The 22362-nt window shown below is 43.0% G+C and overlaps 1 protein-coding gene across 1 annotated transcript in view; it reads right to left on the minus strand.

The window, feature by feature from the left end:
- The window catches only part of CRISPLD2 (cysteine rich secretory protein LCCL domain containing 2), a 75795-nt gene that overhangs the window by 41805 nt on the left and 11628 nt on the right, over positions 1 to 22362 (minus strand). The window contains exon 2 of the mRNA XM_089662862.1: positions 17116 to 17412. Within this exon, the coding sequence (XP_089518988.1) occupies positions 17116 to 17358 (243 nt within the window). The 5' untranslated portion in view covers positions 17359 to 17412. The remainder of the gene's footprint in view (positions 1 to 17115; positions 17413 to 22362) is intronic.

Below are 22362 nucleotides of genomic sequence, written 5' to 3' on the forward strand. Positions count from 1 at the left end.
CATGTATAATACATAAGGGGGGATATGATCACCATGTATAAATACATAAGGGGGGATGTGATCTCCATGTATAATACATAAGGGGGATATGATCTCCATGTATAATACATAAGGGGGATATGATCTCCATGTATAATACATAAGGGGGGATATGATCTCCATGTATAAATACATCAGTGGTTTATATAGTGAACTCGGTGCAGAGTTATTCACCCTGAGGTCATCACAGAGGACAAGGGGGCGCTCTTTACGTCTGGAGGAAAAGAAATGTAATCTCCAAGCACAGAAAGATTTCTTCACAGTAAGAGCTGTGAGAATGTGGAATACACTCCCTCCAGAGTTGGTTCTGGCCAGCTCAGTGGATTGTATTAAAAAAGTCCTGGATTCTTTCTTGGATACACAGAATATAACTGGATACTAACATTTATAGGTAAAGTTGATTCAGGGAATATTTGATTGCCTCTCAGGGGATCAGGAAGGAATTTTTTTTTCTGTTCAGGAGCAAATTGTATCATTCTTTGCTGGGTTTTGTTGCCTTTCTCTGAATCTACTGTGGGTGTAGGATTATAACTTTTTATTTTTTTTGTTTTAATGGTTGAACTGGATGGACTTTTGTCTTTTTTCAGCCAGACTAACTATGTAACACGGTCAATCATTTTCTGCCCTAGCTGATTGACTCAAAATCAAATCTAAATCAAACAGAAGAGAATCTATGCTTATTCAATTGCTTTCCAATTCGATCGTTTGATGAAATTGTGCATGGATCGGATAATAAAGGTGCGACCACCACTGATTGGATGATTTTTTTTACTTAATACCTAAAATATGTGAAAAACAGACAGAGAAGCAAAATGTGAGACTCTCCATCTCTACCACCCACCACCAGCTCAGCTCAGCACTGGGTCCAGATGTGGAGTGGATCACATGAAAGAAGCGTGACCCATGTAGGACACACTGGCCTCAGCTGACATGTGACTGCAGTCAGATAAATATTGGAACCTGCAGAGACCCCCCCGACTTCCCCCAGACTAACGTGACGGCTTTGAGTTTAATTCTTGTTAACATTAAGCACTTCTGTCATCTGATTTTCATTATAAAGGCTGAGTGAGCACATGTGTGCGATCGACGCGACGTCCGCTAAAGATTATTCCATCCGCTGACACAGTGCCGAGAAGCAGACTCAGCCATTTACCAAGATATAAAAAGAAAACACATAAAACATAAATTATATTCTCAGAACACATTGGATGGTGGAACTGAGTCTATTGAGACAAATATTAAATGATCACTCTACCCAAAAGAGATACTTGAGTTATGGGTGGTGTCCAGCTGAGCAGACCACTACACCAGCTCCGCACCCTCTGTAGAGTCTTACTACTCCTGCTGCAACATTTCCCTGAGTGTTCCCATCCTTCCTTCTGCATTGTTCATAGTATATGAAGTGCAGAGATCTTACTAGAGGAGTCCTAAAAAGAGACAAGAAACTTCTCCAGCATCCACCAAACACTAACATACCCATTTTGTTTGGACATTGGATAACTTTGTGACATCACTGAGAATGCAGCCTATCCATTCACTAGAGACCGGTGACATCACTGAGAATGCAGCCTATCCATTCACTAGAGAGCGGTGACATCACTGAGAATGCAACCTATCCATTCACTAGAGACCGGTAACATCACTGAGAATGCAGCCTATCCATTCACTAGAGAGCGGTGACATCACTGAGAATACAGCCTATCCATTCACTAGAGACCGGTGACATCACTGAGAATGAAGCCTGTCCATTCACTAGAGACCGGTGACATCACTGAGAATGCAGCCTATCCATTCACTAGAGACCGGTGACATCACTGAGAATGCAGCCTATCCATTCACTAGAGAACAATGACATCACTGAGAATGCAGCCTATCCATTCATTAGAGACCGGTGACATCACAGAGAATGCAGCCTATCCATTCACTAGAGAACAATGACATCAATGAGAATGCAGCCTATCCATTCACTACAGAGCGATGACATCACTGAGAATGCAGCCTATCCATTCACTAGAGACCGGTGACATCACTGAGAATGCAGCCTATCCATTCACTAGAGAACAATGACATCACTGAAAATGCAGCCTATCCATTCACTAGAGACCGGTGACATCACTGAGAATGCAGCCTATCCATTCACTAGAGAGCGGTGACATCACTGAGAATGCAACCTATCCATTCACTAGAGACCGGTAACATCACTGAGAATGCAGCCTATCCATTCACTAGAGAGCGGTGACATCACTGAGAATACAGCCTATCCATTCACTAGAGACCGGTGACATCACTGAGAATGAAGCCTGTCCATTCACTAGAGACCGGTGACATTACTGAGAATGCAGCCTATCCATTCACTAGAGACCGGTGACATCACTGAGAATGCAGCCTATCCATTCACTAGAGAACAATGACATCACTGAGAATGCAGCCTATCCATTCATTAGAGACCGGTGACATCACAGAGAATGCAGCCTATCCATTCACTAGAGAACAATGACATCAATGAGAATGCAGCCTATCCATTCACTACAGAGCGATGACATCACTGAGAATGCAGCCTATCCATTCACTAGAGACCGGTGACATCACTGAGAATGCAGCCTATCCATTCACTAGAGAACAATGACATCACTGAAAATGCAGCCTATCCATTCACTAGAGACCGGTGACATCACTGAGAATGCAGCCTATCCATTCACTAGAGACCGGTGACATCACTGAGAATGCAGCCTATCCATTCACTAGAGATCGGTGACATCACTGAGAATGCAACCTATCCATTCACTAGAGAGCGGTGACATCACTGAGAATGCAGTCCATCCATTCACTAGAGACCGGTGACATCACAGAGAATGCAACCTATCCATTCACTAGAGAGCAATGACATCACTGAGAATGCAGCCTATCCATTCACTAGAGAAAAAATGACATCACTGAAAATGCAGCCTATCCATTCACTAGAGAGCGGTAACATCACTGAGAATGCAGTCCATCCATTCACTTGAGAGCGGTGACATCACTGAGAATGCAGCCTATCCATTCATTAGAGAGCGGTGACATCACTGAGAATGCAGCCTATCCATTCACTCGGTGCAGTGATTCCTCTGGTGAATGGATAGGATGCATTGTCAGCTCCCTCTTTATAAATGGAGCATACATCCAGAGCTCAGAGGCTCGGCAGGCGCCAGAGTGGATGAGGCCCCCCCCCCCATCGGGAGAGATTCGTCCCAGCTGGATTAATGTTTCTCCATTTTCCATGCAGTACACATCACCCCCTCCTATAGATTCATTTAATGCTGGATTTTGGCCCCGGTCCACGCATACTGTACTCGGAAAATATACAGATTGCAGCAGCAGCACACCAGCAGCCTTCGCCCGTCTAAGCGATTACATTTTGGCCCAGCATAGCCCGTCCACATCTGGCCCGGGACGACTTCTGCCAAACCTCTCAGCTACATATGAAACACTATTCCTGCCATAAAACTCGGCTCGGCTACAATACAGCCGATCTTCTCGCCATCCAGCTCCCGCGTTACATTCACACTCACTTCTTCCTTTATAATCCATCATCTCTCTTCATTTGTAGAATCACAACTCCAGGCGGAACATTGGTTTTCGTGTTGGATGGAGCAGGTTGGGGGGGATTAGAGCCTCTGGTGGGTTTTTATTGCCACCTGTGTCCCTGTTAGGCCCCATTTACACTTTGTGTAGCAAGACCTGTGTTCCCGCCTGTATTTGCTTTGCGCGTTTTGCGCACGTTTCCACGCATCACTCATAGGGAAGCCTGTTCACGTGTGACAAGCGCGTCAAAGAAGCGCCAAATTTTGGCATTGAGCCAGGAGCATTTGGCAACGTGACAAATACAGCAAAACTGCACCACGTCTGGGCCGCCATTAAGAAATACATCTAGAAACACGACACGCGTTTTGCTGCGTTTCTAAAGCAGAAACGTGTAATTCTGCCCATGTTTTCATAGCAGCACAGCGTGAATGCAGCCTCAGGGGGATTTATACTTCATTCATGTCTGGGCCCAGGACAGGATGTGATGGGAAATCTCTTCAACAAGTATGTAAAAACACATTCTAGTACAGCGGGGGAGGGTTGGTATGTCCGACAATATTTTTAAAAAATTGTCTGTGCCTTTCTGTGGACTGCTCCTCCAGTTTTAGGGTGTCACAGGGACAGGAAGTGAGGAAAAATCTCCCCAGTGGGGTAAACCTGACCAAAATGTTAACTTTACCTACTCTATCCAAAGCCAAAAAAAGTTTAGGAGGCATCAGGGTTTAAAGAATATGTAACATTTCCTACTGATCTGTGCCCTCTGTACCATGTACTTGTATGAAAAACTCTCCTTTTCTCTTTGTATTGCTTCCTTTGTGTGATATCCCTGGTGTTCCTGCCAGTGCCTCTGCTTTCCTATTAAAACTGACCACACTAAGCATGAGAGTACAGCGTGGTCAGTTCTATAGCTGTGCTTACTCTCCTCCAATGATCAGATTGTCCTGACACCCCCCCCCCCTCCTTGCACAGCCATTCATTTGGAAGATCATTGTCCTGTTGTTTCTCCTCCTCCAGCTCTTATGCAGCTGAGAACAGAGGGTATGTGATCGCTTATTTAAAAAGGGGGAAAATAGATATTCTTTTTTTTCATATATATATATACAAATGTTTTGCCTTTCATTTCTATTTTAAACTGAATGGGTTGTTTTACAAGGTGTAGGTTCATATATCCTTTAAGTAAATCCTTATTTTTTACCAATGGTATTTCATACAGATATTTGTAGATTCTTCCTCTACAATAGCTGTGCATTCAGCATTGCTTCTGAACAAGTGCCGAGATTGCAGGGTAAAGCACACAGAGGGTCCACTGTGTTCATCATCTCAGCAGATCCTTCCTATTGCTGCCCCTAGGTGTTTACACTGACAAACAAACTAATCAAAAGCATTGATACAATGATTGATATTAATGTGATCACATCCACCAACATTGCCAAACACCATCACTGAATACGTAGGAAGAGCTTCCATATCTGGGAATAAAGCCCAATTGAACCTTCATTTTAAATCAGCAAGTTCACAGCAAAAAACTTAGAATGTGTTTTCCTTAGAAAGCAGCCACCGCCTGAGTAGAAAAGCCTCTCTCTGCCAGCATGCTACAGAAAAGGTCCCTTGCTGAGTGCAGGCGTTGATTCCACTGCACAGGTCTGACTGACCCCCCTGTAGAGTCAAAGCAAGATCCCTCCAATAAGCAAAGCTAGTTTGGTGAGCTCTAGCTCTTAGCAAGTGGCGTGTTGAATCTCAGCAGAGAGACCACTGAGAGAGTCAACAAAAGTTAGATTTTATTTCCATCATTTACACTTTCAAAATAACAGAAAACAAAAAAATGGCGTCTGCAAAAGTTTGGGCACCCTGGAGAATTTATAGCATGCACTGCCCCCTTTGCCAAGCTGAGACCTGCCAGTGTCATGGATTGTTCTCAATCATCATCTGGGAAGACCAGGTGATGTCAATATCAAAGGTTTTAAATGCCCAGACTCATCTGACCTTGCCCCAACAATCAGCACCATGGGTTCTTCTAAGCAGTTGTCTAGAAAACTGAAACTGAAAATAGTTGACGCTCACAAAGCTGGAGAAGGCTATAAGAAGATAGCAAAGCGTTGTCAGATGTCAATATCCTCTGTTTGGAATGTAATTAAGAAATGGCAGTCATCAGGAACAGTGGAAGTTAAAGCAACATCTGGAAGACCAAGAAAAATATCAGACAGAACAGCTCGCAGGATTGTGAGAAAAACAATTCAAAACCCACGTTTGACTGCACGATCCCTCCAGAAAGATCTGGCAGACACTGGAGTTGTGGTACACTATTCCACTATAAAGAGATACTTGTACAAATATGGTCTTCATGGAAGAGTCATCAGAAGAAAACCTCTTCTACGTCCTCACCACAAAAATCATCGTTTGAACTTTGCAAATGAACATATAGACAAGCCTGATGCATTTTGGAAACAAGTTCTGTGGACCGATGAGGTTAAAATTGAACTTTTTGGCCGGAATGAGCAAAGGTACGTTTGGAGAAGAAGGGGCACAGAATTTAATGAAAAGAACCTCTGCCAACTGTTAAGCATGGGGTTGGATCAATCATGCTTTGGGGTTGTGTTGCAGCCAGTGGCACAGGGAACATCTCACGAGTAGAAGGAAAAATGGATTCAATAAAATTTCAGCAGATTTTGGATGGTAACTTGATGCCATCTGTGAAAAAGCTGAAGTTTAAGAGAGGATGGCTTCTACAAATGGATAATGATCCTAAACACACCTCAAAATCCACGGGGGATTACATCAAGAGGCGTAAACTGAAGGTTTTGCCATGGCCTTCACAATCTCCTGACCTCAACATAATTGAAAATCTATGGATAGACCTTAAAAGAGCCGTGCGTGACAGACAGCCCAGAAATCTCAAAGAACTGGAAGACTTTTGTAAGGAAGAATGGGCAAAGATACCTCAAACAAGAATTGAAAGACTCTTGGCTGGCTACAAAAAGCGTTTACAAGCTGTGATACTTGCCAAAGGGGGCAGTACAAGATATTTACTCTGCAGGGTGCCCAAACTTTTGCAGACGCCATTTTTTTGTTTTCTGTTATTTTGAAAGTGTAAATGATGGAAAAAAAAATCTAACTTTTGTTGACATATTATAAGAATGTCTAATCTGGAATTTGATGCCCTTTGGAGATTTTTCCATCTTTCCTTGGCTTCTTTATGCACATTAATACACATTTTTAGCTGGGGTGCCCAAACTTTCGATCCCCACTGTATATATATATATATGTGTGTGTGTATATATATATATGTGTGTGTGTATATATATATATATATCAGCAAAGGGTTAATTTAAATAAAATGATCCTATCAATGATATGCTTTCAGCACATCTAAAGCTGAAATCCTTTTCTTTTTTAATGGGGTAGGAAGCGGTTAAATGTAATCTGCTTGTATTTTGCCTCCCTGGTTCCTCCTTTCCCTTAGACATTTTCATTTTTTTTTTCCTTAATAAAACTATTCCATTTTCGTGTTGCCAACACTGGGTCTCTGTTCTTCTCTATACAATGCAGGTAGGTCAAGGCTGGTGGGATGGGCTGAACATAGCTTCCTGAAAACATCACAGCCCCTTGCCTCAGTACTTCTCTCATGAGAATGCAAGCAGTGGGAAGGTAATGGGGAGGAGTTATGTAAATGTTCAAATGCCTTGATGGGTGGGTGTTGGTCTGAGGTAGTGGGTGTTCCTAGGAAGGCGCATTTGCATAGATAATGCCCAAGTGTGTCTTTCGGCCTCCATGATTGAAAGAACTAAAATCAAATGAATGAAAGGGGCGGGTCAGGGACAGGCTGTGGAGGAAAGCACTAAATGATGCTGGACGTCCTCCAGCCAGGAAATGAGGTGGAGTTCTATCTGACTTGCTGAACATCCTAGGTAACACCCAGGGGTGGACTGAAAACTCATGTGGCCCCTGGGCAATAGGGGATCATGGGGCCCTTGTGTCCTTGCCCAAACTCAAAAAAGCCTATGAAAAAGGTACCAGGGGCATCTCATGGGGCCCCCTACTGACCCCGGGCCCTCGGGCAGTGCCCGAGTTTCCAAATGATCAGTCTGCCCCTGGTAACACCCACATGTGACGTTGAGCCTCCATGACTGAGCTTTAAATGAAAGGGGCGGGCCAGGGACAGTCAGGCTGTGGAGGAAAGACCTGGATGACGCTGGATGTCCTCCAGCCAGCCGGGGCTCTATCTGACTTGCTGCAGCTTCTAATGCACATGGTGAGAAGCTCACAGTGTGCAGTGAAATCAGAGGAAGCCGTTTCAGTCCAGGAGAGGAGGCGGTACAACTGTGCAGGACTGGAGGGGAGATGTAAGTTTCCCCGGCGCAGTGAATGGAATGTTTATGCGATAATGAAATCCGTCTCTCCCAACGAAACATCTAAATTTGGAAATCCACTAAAAAAAAAAAAAAAAAAGTCTTTCATTCTCACTTGTCCTGAGAAGCTGCAAATTATTTGTGAAGAAGAGGGCCATGTGTTGGCAGAGGGTCGCCGGGCGCTTTTCACGTTCAAACGCTCCCCCCCCCCCCCCCCCCCCCCGGGCCACCTCTCCTAAAATGCTCCCGCTCGCGGAGTCACGTCAGGTCACCTCGGACCAGGAGACGAGGTCCTCAGGCTGTAATTTTGGTGGCAAACATTCTGGCTGCGTCTGCCAGCTCGGCCCCGTCCTGGTACTTTTCCACGCGGCTAGAATGAGCTTCAGTCTCTCCCCGCTCATACCTCTGCGGGCCGTCACCTGCAATAAACTCCCTCTGCTCTCAGATCATCTGTTCTGGGAGATCCACCAATCACAACTCTATGGGCTCCATTCACACAATGGGCTCCATTCACACAATGGGCTCCGTTCACACAGGGGGCTCCGTTCACACAATGGGCTCCGTTCACACAGGTGGCTCCGTTCACACAATGGGCTCAGTTCACACAGTGGGCTCCGTTCACACAATGGGCACCGTTCACACAGGGGGCTCCGTTCACACAATGGGCACCGTTCACACAGGGGGCTCCGTTCACACAATGGGCTCCGTTCACACAGGGGGCTCCGTTCACACAATGGGCTCCGTTCACACAGGGGGCTCCGTTCACACAATGGGCTCCGTTCACACAGTGGGCTCTGTTCACACAGTGGGCTCCGTTCACACAGGGGGCTCCGTTCACACAATGGGCTCAGTTCACACAGTGGGCTCCGTTCACACAGTGGGCTCACTTCACACAGTGGGCTCAGTTCACACAGTGGGCTCCATTCACACAGTGGGCTCCCTTCACACAGTGGGCTCCGTTCACACAGTGGGCTCAGTTCACACAGTGGGCTCCGTTCACACAGTGGGCTCCGTTCACACAGTGGGCTCACTTCACACAGTGGGCTCCGTTCACACAGTGGGCTCCGTTCACACAGTGGGCTCCCTTCACACAGTGGGCTCCGTTCACAGAGTGGGCTCAGTTCACACAATGGGCTCCGTTCACACAGTGGGCTCACTTCACACAGTGGGCTCCGTTCACACAGTGGGCTCAGTTCACACAGTGGGCTCAGTTCACACAGTGGGCTCCGTTCACACAGTGGGCTCACTTCACACAGTGGTCTCCGTTCACACAGTGGGCTCCGTTCACACAATGGGCTCAGTTCACACAATGGGCTCAGTTCACACAGTGGGCTCGGGGTCAGGAGCCTTATTTCTGGAACAAAGTCGCATTTCACTTTTGAAAATATAACTAAAAAGATCCTGATGGTTGTGTGAAAGGAGAACTCCAGGCCAGGGGCGCACTGACAACTCATGGGGCCCCCGGGCAATAGGGGATCATGGGGCCCCTGTGTCCTCGGCCACACCCAAAAAAGCCTATGAAAAAGCCAATGAAAGGTCCCCTGGTTGGGGGATCTCATGTTGGGGGGTCTATTGATGCCGGCTGCTGGGGGATCTATTGTTGTTCTTTGGGGGAAGGGTCTATTGTTGGAAAGGATCCATTGTTGCTGGAGGGGATTATTATCATTAACCAATTACATACACAGTACTTAACATCACATCACAATACTTGGCTCTGTGGTCTGTAAGGGGCCGTACTAGAAGGTGGATAGGGGGCAGAGACAAGGGTCAGTGCTCAAGGGTAGGCAAGGGGTGGAGACAAGGGGTGACTGGGGATGAGGGGGGTACCTGCACCTATTCTATGATTAGTACATCATTGGGGGCTCATTTACATGACAATCCTCACATTCAATGTGGGGTTCTGAAGATCCCTTTATTTGTAATGCGTTTGTAGCACGTCTGCATTTTTGTTGTGTTTACTGTAGGCTTGTGCTGCATTTTTAAGGCATTATTTGGCTTCCTTCACATTTGCTGTGATGCTTACCGCCCTCTGAAAGCAATTCACAGTGGATTGTTTTTCAGAGGTTGTTATAGCAGGGGCTGACAGGCTATTTTTGGGGTTCTTTTGTTTACTTTTTTTATTTTACATTGTGGTACAGTGCCACTCCTGTATAATATATCTTATATCTGGAGAGCGGTGATGTCACTCTTGTATAATATATCTTATATCTGGAGAGCGGTGATGTCACTCCTGTATAATATATCTTATATCTGGAGAGCGGTGATGTCACTCCTCTACAATATATCTTACATCTGGAGTGCGGTGATGTCACTCCTGTATAATATATCTTATATCTGGAGAGCGGTGATGTCACTCTTGTATAATATATCTTATATCTGGAGAGCGGTGATGTCACTCCTCTATAATATATCTTATATCTGGAGAGTGGTGATGTCACTCCTCTATAATATATCTTACATCTGGAGTGCGGTGATGTCACTCCTGTATAATATATCTTATATCTGGAGAGCGGTGATGTCACTCTTGTATAATATATCTTATATCTGGAGAGCGGTGATGTCACTCCTCTATAATATATCTTATATCTGGAGGGCGGTGATGTCACTCCTCTATAATATATCTTACATCTGGAGTGCGGTGATGTCACTCCTGTATAATATATCTTATATCTGGAGAGCGGTGATGTCACTCCTGTATAATATATCTTATATCTGGAGAGCGGTGATGTCACTCCTGTATAATATATCTTATATCTGGAGAGCGGTGATGTCACTCCTCTATAATATATCTTATATCTGGAGAGCGGTGATGTCACTCCTGTATAATACATCTTATATCTGGGTAGCGGTGATGTCATTCCTGTATAATATATCTTCTATCTGGAGTGCGGTGATGTCACTCCTGTATAATATATCTTATATCTGGAGTGCGGTGATGTCACTCCTGTATAATATATCTTATATCTGGAGAGCGGTGATGTCACTCTTGTATAATATATCTTATATCTGGAGGGAGGTGATGTCACTCCTGTATAATATATCTTATATCTGGAGAGTGGTGATGTCACTCCTGTATAATATATCTTATATCTGGAGAGCGGTGATGTCACTCCTGTATAATATATCTTATATCTGGAGAGCGGTGATGTCACTCCTGTATAATACATCTTATATCTGGGTAGCGGTGATGTCACTCCTGTATAATACATCTTCTATCTGGAGTGCGGTGATGTCACTCCTGTATAATATATCTTATATCTGGAGTGCGGTGATGTCACTCCTGTATAATATATCTTATATCTGGAGAGCGGTGATGTCACTCCTGTATAATATATCTTATATCTGGAGGGAGGTGATGTCACTCCTGTATAATATATCTTATATCTGGAGAGTGGTGATGTCACTCCTGTATAATATATCTTATATCTGGAGAGCGGTGATGTCACTCCTGTATAATATATCTTATATCTGGAGAGCGGTGATGTCACTCCTGTATAATATATCTTATATCTGGAGAGCGGTGATGTCACTCCTGTATAATATATCTTATATCTGGAGAGCGGTGATGTCACTCCTGTATAATATATCTTATATCTGGAGAGCGGTGATGTCACTCCTGTATAATATATCTTATATCTGGAGAGCGGTGATGTCACTCCTGTATAATATATCTTGTATCTGGAGAGCGGTGATGTCACTCCTGTATAATATATCTTGTATCTGGAGAGCGGTGATGTCACCAGTTTAAAAAAAATGCAGTCCATGAATAGTGGTGTCACCCTTTTTATCCCATGCAGTCTTGTAGCACAGCCAAATGTTCTGGCAGGAAATACAATTCCTATTTCTGCTTCAGTTGTATGTTTTAGCATTTGTTCCGGGGTTGCCCTTTAGGTTAAGTTTATTTTAGCGGTTGGTAGTTTGGCGCGCGGGGCGTTTGATCTTTAGAATTGGAAGTGAAATAATCCCCACAGCTGATAATATCGATTTGTTCTGCTTTATGCACTTTACGAGAAAGTTGACATTTTTATTCATTCGGTCGCCATGATTTAATTATTCACATGAGGGGCATTCTGGGCACACATGGTGTCATATTTAAAGGAACACTCCAGCCAAACATGAGGAATGCTGCATTTCTGAATGGTCCTGAATCTGAGCCAGAAAAATTCAGGGCAGAGTGCCCCCTAGCTATAGTTCACAGGAAGTGAGACTGCAAACTAAGTCATGTGACTAGAGGTAACAGTTCTGTATAGAAGCACTGTGAAAAATCTACTAAATCTGGTTGCAAGTGATTATATAAACATCAGAATGGCACAGCTGCAATAAATCTGAATACTTTAGAAGTCTAGGTAGGATGAGGTCAGTGCAGAGCTTGTCAACCAATGTAGCATGATGGATTCAGTGGGTAAAGGGCTTTTCAAACAGTGTAGCAGCAAGGATAGATGCATACAGAGCTTGTTAGTCAGTGTAGCATGGAGGATCATGTCAGTGCAGTTTGTCAGTGTAACATGGGGGATCATGTCAGTGCAGAGCATGTCATTCAGTGTAGTGTGGAGGATCATGTCAGTGCAGAGCTTTGTCAGTCAGTGTAGCACAGGGGATCATGTCAGTGCAGAGCTTTGCCAGTTGTAGCAGGCAAGTATGAGGATAGTGCTTAGCCTGTCCATCAGTATATCAGGAATCATGAGGTCAGTGCAGAGCTGATCAATCAGTCTAGCAGGGCGAATCAGATCAGTGCAGAGCTGATCAGTCAGTCCAGCAGGGAGAATCAGATCAGTGCAGAGCTGACCAATCAGTCTAGCAGGGAGATTCAGATCAGTTTAGAGCTGATCAATCGGTCTAGCAGGGAGATTCAGATCAGTGCAGAGCTGATCAATCGGTCTAGCGGGGAAATTCAGATCAGTGCAGAGCTGATCAATCGGTCCAGCAGGGCGAATCAGATCAGTGCAGAGCTGATCAATCAGTCTAGCAGGGAGAATCAGATCAGTGCAGAGCTGATCAATCAGTCCAGCAGGGAGAATCAGATCAGTGCAGAGCTGATCAATCAGTGTAGCAGGAAGAATCATATCAGTGCAGAGCTGATCAATCAGTCCAGCATGGAGAATCAGATCAGTGCAGAGCTGATCAATCAGTCCAGCATGGAGAATCAGATCAGTGCAGAGCTGATCAATCAGTGTAGCAGGAAGAATCATATCAGTGCAGAGCTAGCCAGGCAGTCTAGCAGGGAGATTCAGATCAGTGCAGAGCTGATCAATCAGTCCAGCAGGGAGAATCAGATCAGTGCAGAGCTGATCAATCAGTCTAGCAGGGAGAATCAGATCAGTGCAGAGCTGATCAATCAGTGTAGCAGGAAGAATCATATCAGTGCAGAGCTGGCCAGGCAGTCTAGCAGGGAGATTCAGATCAGTGCAGAGCTGATCAATCAGTCTAGCAGGGAGAATCAGATCAGTGCAGAGCTGATCAATCAGTCTAGCAGGGAGAATCAGATCAGTGCAGAGCTGATCAATCAGTCTAGCAGGGACAATCAGATCAGTGCAGAGCTGATCAATCAGTGTAGCAGGGAGAATCAGATCAGTGCAGTGCTGATCAATCAGTCCAGCAGGAAGAATCAGATCAGTGCAGAGCTGATCAATCAGTGTAGCAGGAAGAATCATATCAGTGCAGAGCTGGCCAGGCAGTCTAGCAGGGAGATTCAGATCAGTGCAGAGCTGATCAATCAGTCTAGCAGGAAGAATCAGATCAGTGCAGAGCTGATCAATCAGTCCAGCAGGAAGAATCAGATCAGTGCAGAGCTGATCAATCAGTGTAGCAAACACAAGTCAGGCCAGGAAAAAGGCTTATTAGGTTTGTTTAAATTAAATGAAACCAATTCAATGCAATAAAAAGCACTATTCAAAATGCTGGGATTCAGCTGGCAGAATGGTTAGAGCAACACAAAATAATCCCAGAAAAGGAGGGAATTAGGGACTGATTCGGATGCCAGCTGTGATTGGCCAGAAAATGGTTTACCCGTTATTTATCCTCACTGCTCAGTAATAGAATAAAACTCTCCGTATTTACCTATGAAAGTTACTAATAATTTATTACATGGCCCAACTTGTTATTCACTAATAGCCAATGGATCCCACCCTTCCTAAATTTGTTCTTCTTAACTTTCTGCTTAAAGAAAAGCTTCTGTTTTCCCCGCAAGAGAAGTGCATTCAGTAGAAGACAAATATAAAAGGCTGCCGGCTCTAATGGCTGCGAGCAAACAGTATGTCATCTCCTAGCTTTCATATCCCGCGCCAAGCCAAATACTCCGCTCAGCTGTCTTTTCTGGGCCCAGGAGCCCTCGCTCAGGATTTTGGCCTCGCTCCGGGCTCTGCTGGGACCTCGGTTACCAGAATAGATCCTGTTCAGTGTCACACAGAAGAGCCTCTTTTCAGCGAATTCGGCTAAACAGGAGCTAAACATCTGCGCTCCTGGACCCAAGGAGAACCATCTGGATGCTGATCTGTCAAAGTCTTGCTTTCTTTAGAGAAGAAGACTTATGGCTAAGATGCAGAGGAAGATATCTGTGCAGTTTCAGTCGATTCTGGAACTACAGTTCATTTCACACTTTCCGGAATATCTAAAAAATATTTTCTAAAGAAGCCCTTAAATTGAGCTGGTGTCCCACAGGTCATCAAGTTTGTAGACTCCAGAAAGAGCTTCTTGTTTGTTCTGGAGAACCTACAAAAACTTTCCCTTTAGTTTTGGATGGGATACAGAAGGGTTAGGATCTCTGTATTTTTTTTTTATTTCTGTTTGTGTCCGAACTGTAAAGATTTTACTTTGATTCCTGATGGTTGAGACCAGGAGGGGACGCGAAAAGAAATTTCCACCATAGACAGCAATAAAGACCTGGTAGAGGTTCTAAGCCTTCCATGCTGTACCCAAAACGTAACAAAGACATTTTGCCAGGAAGTCTACTTTTAAGCAAAACCTAAACATTTTTAAGCAGAAAACTCCAAGAAATGATACATATTGTGAACATTTTTATCATAATTATTATCCAGCAGATATATATTTAGCCAAAAGAACCTGGACTATACAAAGGGAGGTGCAGAGGTTTGATTTACGTTTTCATTCTCATTTTCTCCTGTGTTTCCCAATTTAATATTCTGTTTAACCATTTTTTTTAACTGCTACATATTTTATGCTCCATCTGCTATGGTGAGGAGAGGTGGAGGTCAAGTGGAGATTCAAGGTTTACACTTTCAAAAGTTCATTTTGGAAATGGTTTGATTGATAAAATCAGACTTTTGGGTTTCAGGCAAATCGTGTAGAGGTGGTTTGATCACTTTTAAACATTTTGGTATCTACGAGAGCACGAACACTGGAGGTTTCTTCACTTTAAACTGACAACAAACAACTTTTCAGAGTTAAGTTGGCTTATAGGGCTTCATTGTTGCTCTAGCCAAGGGGTCTACAAATTTTATAGACAAAGGGAATTTTTTTGCTGTTCTTCAAACTGTACGGGAGTCGGACTGTGGTACCATTGGTGTCAGTGGAATGGATAGTGCCCCATTATTGATATCAGTGGGAAGAATAGTGCCCTACTGGTGGTGTCAGTGGGAGGAATAGTGCCCCATCATTGGTGTCAGTGTAAAGAATAGTGACCATCAATGGTATCAGTGAGAGGAATAGTGCCCCATCGTTGGTGTCAGTGGGAGGAATAGTGCTCCATCGTTGGTGTCAGTGGGAGGAATAGTGCCCCATTGTTGGTGTCAGTGGGAGGAACAGTGCCCCATTATTGGTGTCAGTGGGAGGAATAGTGCTCTCTCACTGGTATCAGTGGGAGGAATAGTGCCCCACAATTGGTGTCAGTGGGAGGAATAGTGACCCATCAATGGTATCAGTGGGAGTAATAGTGCCCCATCATTGATGTCAATGGGAGGAATAGTGCCCTATCATTGGTGTCAGTGGGAGGAATAGTGCTTCAACTTTGGTATCAGTGGGAGGGATAGTATCTCATCGTTGGTGTCTTTAGGAGGAAGAGTGCCTCATCGTTGCTGTCAGTGGGAGGAACAGTGCCCCATTGTTGGTGTCAGTGGGAGGAACAGTGCTCCATTGTTGGTGTCAGTGGGGGGAATAGTGCTCTCTCACTGGTATCAGTGGGAGGAATAGTGCCCCATTGTTGGTGTCAGTGGGAGGAATAGTGCCCCATCATTGGTATCAGTGGGAGGAATAGTGCCCCATTGTTGGTGTCAGTGGGAGGAATAGTGCCCTCTAACTGGTATTAGTGGGAGAAATAGTGCCCCACCATTGGTGTCAGTGGAAGGAATAGTGACCCATCAATGGTATCAGTGGGAGTAATATTGCCCCATCATTGGTGTCAATGGGAGGAATAGTACCCCATCATTGGTGTCAGTGGTAGGAATAGTGCTTCATCATTGGTATCAATGGGAGGAATAGTGCCCCATCATTGATGTCAGTGGGAGGAATAGTGCCCCATCACTGATGCAAGTGGGAGGAATAGTGCCGCATCATTGATGTCAGTGTGAGGAACAGTACCCTATCATTTGTATTACTGGGAGGAATAGTACCCCATTGTTGATTTCAATGAGATGAATAGTGCTCCATCCTTGGGGTCAGTGGGATGAATATTGCCCCATCATTGGTATCAGTGGGAGGAATAGTGCCCACCATTGATGTCAGGGGGGATGAATATTGCCCCATCATTTGTGTCAGTGGAAAGAATAGTGCCCCATTGTTGGAGAACCAATGCCCTACTATTGCTGACGATGGAGAGAATATTGCCCCAAGGGAGATAAAAGCAAGCAAAGGGCTGCATCCACCCCCTGGACTGCAGTTTGAAGACCACTGGTCTAGCCTAATTAGAAAGCACCTAACATGGACTTTGTCATACAATTCCCCCTTCAAACATTAATTTTCAGCAAAGTCAAAGTTGGAGATAAAGCTGAACAAAATAGTCCTAAAACCCCAACACCAAATAATGGCCTGGTCAAGAAATAAGTCACTCTCCAGAAAAGCAAAATCATGGAAGTACCTAAAAATAACAGGTGAACTTCACACACATTTTAGCACAATTTGTCTGAGGATCACAATGCCAAAGGACTCAGCAAGCTCAACCACTCAGCTATGTCTAAAGCTATTCAAGTTTTGGAATGTTTGAGCTCTGACAACTCACCATGAACTCCATGTTAGAGGCCGGTGGGTGAACCTGCCCTCGTAGCTTGTTGTGCAGTTGTAGGATCTCATCTTTATCTGACCTTGAGATGGCCCTTCTGCTTCGGGAATGACGAGTGTCGCTGTTACTGTATTTGTTCAAAAAGTTCTCCAAAAAGGTGTTGTTGGGCAGAAATAGGCCATGACACTGATCCACAAGTAGAAGAATGCTCAGCGGCAGGAACCACGACTGGGATAAGCTCATGTTTTTGAAAATATGATGGTAGAGGTGTACTGGGGTGACAGAATCTGTTCAGTTCTAAAAAAACAGAAAAAGAAGATATTGAAATTACTATATGAATTGTGGATCAAGTCAATGGCAGCTCTAGAAAACCAGAAAACAGAACAGGTGAAATACAGTATATACTTGATGTGGGAGCATGTTACTTGCCAAAGTGTATGTAAAGAAATAGAGAGTATGTTTTCGTTCTTTTTCACTTTCAAATAAACCTTGGATAATGCACTAGGGCAGGGGCGGACTGACAACTCATGGGGCCCCCGGGCAAAAGGGGATCATGGGGCCCCTGTGTCCTTGCCCACACTCAAAAAAGCCTATAAAAAAGTTATCAGGGGCATTTTATGGGGCCCCCTACTGACCTCGGGCCCTCGGGCAGTGCCCGAGTGACTGAATGGTCAGTCCGCCCCTGCACTAGGGGTTTGAGCCTCCTGTTTGCTCTTTTCCAGTTGTTGATTTCCCTACCTGAGGAGGGTTCATATGCTATCCATAGGCCACTTTGATCCTGATTCCCCTGGCTTTCCTTTGGCAATTGATCCCTGGAGCGCTGGAGAGTACATACTGTTATGTAAAGAAATGCGCATACTCCCTACCCACCTCCCAAACTGCTGCTGTTCTACATCAAATTTATCCTAAAAACCCACACCACAGAAATCATTTAATGATATAAATATACTAAAAGCTGCTGTGTTTTAAAACAAAAAAAAGTGTTTACCCAACTTGAATTCCACAGCACTAAATTGTGTCATATGTGCATATAATCAACAAGTAAGGCTATAAACAAGTGACAACGTCTGGGTGTACCCCGTCACTTTTTGGTGTACTTAGCAGGATGGCATCACTTTTCTGTAGCTCCGCCCAGATGCGTTTCGCATACTGCTGTATTTTGGCTCTGGACCTGTAGAGATTCCTGGTGCAGGAGGACAGGTTGAACATGATGGAGAAGGTCCTTAGTGTTAGGAGTTCACTGAAGGGTGAAGTTAGTGATTGGGAATAAAGATTGGATGTCCGGGTTGAGGTTCGGGTATATAGGGTTGCTCAGTGTTGATGAAGGGAATTAAGAGTTAAGGTTTCACTTTTCTGTTCAGGTTAGGTGTTAGGCTTAGGTTTAAGTGTTAGGGTACGGTTACAGTTTAGTATTAGCTATACTTCCACAAGCTTGGGTTGTATTGGCCAGGCTGCATTCCACCTCCCTTGGGAGCTCTGTCTTCTGCTCTGGCCTACTGCCACTGAATGTCCGCTGCACTGACTGTAAGTTCCCCTACTGGGCTGTTATATCATTTGCAAGTTCTTTAACACATCCATTACTGCACTTTGGGCCTCTGTATAGTTACTGCCACTGCACCTACCCAACAAATATTGCACATGACCACCTTGCAGCTGATCTTTCCCTCATTGCTGACTTACCATGCCTTGTTCTGCACTGTGCCTCTATATAAAAGCCATCATCTTGGCAAAGGCAGGGCTTTACTTCCCCATGTCAGAGTTACCCCCCTTGATGACTGGTGGTCTGATGACTGGTGGGGTAATGATAGAGGTGGAACAATACACATATCCACAGAATGGATGAGGAAGAAGTAGAGAGATCCTTGTACTGCAGGTCCTCAGGTACAGCTGCCTCTGCCAATTATGGGTTGAGTGTTGAAGGGAGTCGATTACTTGTTAAGGGCTTATGGTGAGGCACGATTTCATGTTAGGATTGGGGGTGGTGTTATATATATGAAGGGACCAGATACATGTCAAGTGTTGGGCAAGATGAAATGCTGGGGTTTGATTCAAAGGTTTAGGACACTTTTTGATGGCATAACTAACAGCCCAAGCTGTGCCTTATTTGTAGTTTATTACATAGTTACGAAGTTGGTAAGGTTGAATAAAGATACCATCCAGTTCAACCTGTGTGGGTGTGAGTGTATGTATGCATTATGGCTCTACCACTCCCCATTTACCTGTATAATGTATTCGCTAAGTTGCCCACCTAAAAGATTCTTGAAATTATCAATACTTTCCACTGCCACCACCAGTTGTGGAAGGAAGTTCCACATCCTTACCATTCTAACCATAAATAACCCCCTACACAGTCTAAGGTTACACCGCTTCTCGTCCAATTTCATTGAGTGGCCACCTGTCTTCTTAAATGACCTGAGACTGAATAGTTTTCTTCCTGTGCTAGAATCACCTTTTAGATATTCGTAGTATTATTATTATTATACGGGATTTATATATTATTATTATTATACAAGATTTATATATTATTATTATTATACAGGATTTATATATTATTATAATACAGGATTTATATATTATTATTATTATTATACAGGATTTATATATTATTATTATTATACAGGATTTATATAGTGCCAACAGTTTGCTCAGCGCTTTACAATATAACGGGAGACAATACAGCAACAATACAGTTCAATACAAGAGGGATAGGAGGGCCCTGATCCTGGGAGCTTACAATCTAAGACATTGTGATCATGTCTCCTCTCAAGCATCTCTTCTCCAGGGATAATACGTATTGATAAAGTTTTTGATAAGTATTGATAAAGCAGAAAAAAACAAATGTATTAAAAGGTGGCGGAATAATTATTTTTCTAAACTACAATATCTGTAAAACTAATAGTTGCCAATGAGAATGGGAAAGAGAGACACTTGATATGGCACTCATGGAAAGTGAGGATGTATCTGGTGGAAACCTCCTCCAACACATCTGAGATGTGCGGCCATTAGCAGGTTTAGTTATCGGTGTCGGGATACAGGAGGTCTGAGGAGAGGAGGTACATGGTGTACGCTGGTTGATCTCGCCTCTCAGAGGTTTATGTAACAGATCAGAGTTACATGAAGAAGAAATGAGTTTCTGTGGATCTCCAAACCGCAGATGACGCACAGCGAGATGTTCCAACCAAAAGCTTTGATACATAGACAAATGCTGGCCAAATATTTACAGAATTACTCACTGCTGCCCTAAGAGAGAATCACTCTGCTGCTTGGTACTAGAGATAAATAGATAGATAGATAGATAGATAGATAGATAGATAGATAGATAGATAGATAGATAGATAGATCTAAGATAGATAGATAGATAGATAGATAGATAGATAGATAGATAGATAGATAGATAGATAGATCTAAGATAGATAGATAGATAGATAGATAGATAGATAGATCTAAGATAGATAGATAGATAGATAGATAGATAGATAGATAGATAGATAGATCTAAGATAGATAGATAGATAGATAGATAGATAGATAGATAGATAGATAGATCTGGGATAGATAGATAGATAGATAGATAGATAGATAGATAGATAGATAGATAGATAGACAGACAGACAGATAGATAGATAAATAGACAGATAGATAGATAGATAGATAGATAGATAGATAGATAGATAGATAGATAGATAGATAGATAGATCTAAGATAGATAGATAGATAGATAGATAGATAGAGAGATCTGGGATAGACAGACAGATAGATAGATAGATAGATAGATAGATAGATAGATAGATCTGGGATAGATAGATAGATAGATAGATAGATAGATAGATAGATAGATAGATCTGGGATAGATAGATAGATAGATAGATAGATAGATAGATAGATAGATCTGGGATAGATAGATAGATAGATAGATAGATAGATAGATAGATCTGAGATAGATAGATAGATAGATAGATAGATAGATAGATCTGAGATAGATAGATAGATAGATAGATAGATAGATAGATCTAAGATAGATCTAAGATAGATAGATAGATAGATAGATAGATAGATAGATAGATAGATAGATCTGGGATAGACAGACAGATAGATAGATAGATAGATAGATAGATAGATAGATAGATAGATCTGGGATAGATAGATAGATAGATAGATAGATAGATAGATAGATAGATAGATAGATCTGGGATAGATAGATAGATAGATAGATAGATAGATAGATAGATAGATCTGAGATAGATAGATAGATAGATAGATAGATAGATAGATAGATAGATCTAAGATAGATAGATAGATAGATAGATAGATAGATAGACAGAGAGATAGATAGATAGATAGATAGATAGATAGATAGATAGACAGAGAGATAGATAGATAGATAAATAGATAGATAGATAGATAGATAGATAGATAGATAGATCTAAGATAGATAGATAGATAGATAGATATATAGATAGATCTGGGATAGATAGATAGATAGATAGATAGATAGATAGATAGATAGATAGATAGATCGATCTGGGATAGATAGATAGATCGATCTGGGATAGATAGATAGATAGATAGATAGATAGATAGATCTGGGATAGATAGATAGATAGATAGATAGATAGATAGATAGATAGATAGATCGATCTGGGATAGATAGATAGATCGATCTGGGATAGATAGATAGATAGATAGATAGATAGATAGATAGATCGATCTGGGATAGATAGATAGATCGATCGATCTGGGATAGATAGATAGATAGATAGATAGATAGATAGATAGATAGATCTGGGATAGATAGATAGATAGATAGATAGATAGATAGATAGATAGATAGATAGATAGACAGACAGACAGACAGACAGACAGACAGATAAATAGATAGATAGATAGATAGATAGATAGATAGATAGATAGATAGATAGATCGATAAATAGATAGATAGATCTGGGGGGGAGAGGGGGAGAGAGAGAGAGAGAGAGAGAGAGAGAGAGAGAGAGAGAGAGAGAGATGGATCTGGGATAGATGGATCGATGGAGTTATTTCCCCTACAAGATAATATGTGGACAGGAAGGTCCTTCTTCTCTCCTTAAACAATAATATCTGAGTGTGTATGTGTGGTTACAGAAACATTTTTGTGGAAAGAATGCACCCATCTGACTTCTCTGTGTTTTTTGTTAAGAAAATCTAAATAGAAAACTGAATTCAGGAAACTGTACCCTAAAAAAGGCCGGCTGAGGCCATGGGACTAGTC

Source organism: Staurois parvus, unplaced genomic scaffold, assembly GCF_062004578.1.
Source record: "Staurois parvus isolate SC_StPar_1 unplaced genomic scaffold, SC_StPar_1.0 ptg001570l, whole genome shotgun sequence".
NCBI lineage: Eukaryota > Metazoa > Chordata > Amphibia > Anura > Ranidae > Staurois > Staurois parvus.